At 37.3% G+C, this 2,554-nt stretch overlaps 1 protein-coding gene across 1 annotated transcript; it reads left to right on the top strand.

The window, feature by feature from the left end:
* Positions 1-1,359: 1,359 nt before the first annotated feature.
* On the top strand, positions 1,360-1,852 carry LOC123456690 (40S ribosomal protein S15). The gene has a single exon (XM_045140710.1). The coding sequence runs from the start codon at positions 1,391-1,393 to the stop codon at positions 1,826-1,828; it is 438 nt and encodes a 145-aa protein (XP_044996645.1). The 5' UTR covers positions 1,360-1,390; the 3' UTR covers positions 1,829-1,852.
* Positions 1,853-2,554: the final 702 nt, after the last annotated feature.

Raw genomic sequence — 2,554 nt, forward strand, 5'->3', positions numbered from 1 at the left:
GCAAGAAGATATTGTCCCTTTAAAACAGGGAATGTTCAGTGATTTTTGAAACTGAATTCAAAAAATAATTTACTTAAAGGAGTTATTCACTAAAGGCTTGTTGATCATGAATTGGCATTCCCTTGCCCCTTTTGTGCCCCAAATATAAATCAAGAGAAAAATAAATAATTCAGATGGATAGTATTCTATCTAGACTAAAAAAAAAAATCTCTTTTTAATCTGCTATTGTAGTGACATATCTACTTGCCTCTGAAAATTCTGCATTTAGTTGCTTAGTTGCATTGTTTTTCATTTACTTTTCTCCATTGAGAGTACACAATTGTTTACCTAAACACTGCAGGTTCTAGCACCAAAGGAAGGAAGTAAATTCTGTTACTTAGTGAGATTGGAGGTCATTTTTTTTTTTTTGGAACAATGAAAATTTATCACTGAGTTTCTCTCAGCCTTCAACCTATCAAAATATATCTTTCACATAGAATTTCCTGCCACAATAAATTTAAATGGTGCATATTCTAGAAATGGAATCACAACAGTGTCACTTCTTGACATTGCCGGATAATTTGCAATGCATTGAGATGATTTGAATACATGTCCCAATGGAGACCTCCTCAAGGAAACTCAAAGCAATTTTGACACTGCAATAGTGAATGTTAGCTTAGCAGGAACTGAGACACTGCAGCAAATTCGAAAGCCCTCTCAATATTCAATGGCTAGGACAAAATTGTAAAAAGAAAAAAACAGAAATCTTCAAGGCTGAATCTTTTCATTGTATGCAATGGTTCAAAATAGAAACTTTTTAAAGTTTAATCCATTAAAATTACATCTATTGCATCAAGTTACAAATTTGCCATTAATGTCACAGGAGTAAAAGGATTTGATGTCTTCCATTTTCTATAAAATTCATTTGTAAATCTGGGGAAAAATTCCTCCTGACTATCTTGCTATTTATTCAATATTCTTGTTCAGTATTCTATTTTATTTCTTAGTCCCATCTTTGTAATGCTGATATAAAAGTTTAGGCTGCATACTCTGTACCTCTGAAAATAAAATATTTTACCTTGTTTTGTTTTTATACTCTTAATCTAGTTCAAGGTTAAACTGTGCTGGCAGCCCAAATTATTGTCAGCCAACTACTTTTTCACATGTTTTTGAGTGTTACCTTACACAAGTGATTTTATGTGTGAGAATCAAATTTGGCCAATATTTTCCAAATAATATATACAATATAACAAGCTTCTGACAATCTTTTAAAAATACAACAAATGGAGTATCCCGTTTCTGCGCTCCTCCAGCAGTTCTATCAGTCTCCATCCGCTCTCCGTCTATTCTCCCGGGACTGGGCCACGTCACCACGTGTGAAGGGACCCTCGCTGCTCTCCTGGGGCTGGAAATGGCGGAAGTGGAGCAGAAGAAGAAGAGGACCTTTCGCAAGTTCACCTACCGTGGGGTAGACCTGGACCAGCTCCTCGACATGTCCTATGAGCAGCTGATGCAGCTGTACAGCGCCAGGCAGCGGCGGCGGCTGAATCGCGGCCTGCGGAGGAAGCAGCACTCGCTGCTCAAGCGCCTGCGCAAGGCCAAAAAGGAGGCACCGCCCATGGAGAAGCCCGAAGTGGTGAAGACACACCTGCGTGACATGATCATTCTGCCTGAGATGGTGGGCAGCATGGTGGGTGTGTACAACGGCAAGACCTTCAACCAGGTGGAGATCAAGCCCGAGATGATTGGCCACTACCTGGGCGAGTTCTCCATCACCTACAAGCCAGTGAAGCATGGCCGGCCGGGCATCGGTGCCACCCACTCCTCCCGTTTCATCCCCCTCAAGTAGCTGTGGCAATAAACCTAAATTCTAGTTTGAAAAAAAAAAAAAAAAAAAAAAAAAAAAAAAAAATAAAAAAAATGATTTAAGTGGTTTTCATTAATGTACAGAGCATTTGTAAATCTTTTCATCATTTTGTACTCTTGATTTTAGTCAGGACTATTTCAGTTAAGTTCAGCACTACCCACCCACAAGTCAGATACAATATGATTCAGTGCATAAAAGAGGCTATATGTAAGACCCAAGGGACAATGTTTAAAGAAATGCACCAATTACATTAAGCACACATTTCACCTATAGGTTCTGTTTTATAGAATACATCTCTATGTTTAGAAATTTAATCTACATCAGTCCTATAAACCCAAATTTCCCACAGGTTTCATGATCTGATATGATGAAAATTCTGTCTCTAAAAGCTTTTCTCAGAAAATGCCAAGTTATATTCCTATCCCCCATTTATCTTACATAAATTCCTAGTAATCCTCCAATACACATATATCATCACCCTGTGAAGTCTTTCCTGGTTGTTCCACTCATGCTTATTCTGTTGGCCTCTATTACAGTATGTAGTTTAGCTTTTTATCAAAATTTCTGTCAAATGATTTCTGATACTAAAGGAGAATGAAATTGATTCTAAAGTGTATAGACTAACATAGAATAAGGTGAATGAATTTTCTTGAAAATGTTTATACTATAAATCATAGAAACATTTCAAATTCTACCATTATCTGCTAA

This window comes from Jaculus jaculus, chromosome X (assembly GCF_020740685.1).
Source record: "Jaculus jaculus isolate mJacJac1 chromosome X, mJacJac1.mat.Y.cur, whole genome shotgun sequence".
Lineage (NCBI taxonomy): Eukaryota > Metazoa > Chordata > Mammalia > Rodentia > Dipodidae > Jaculus > Jaculus jaculus.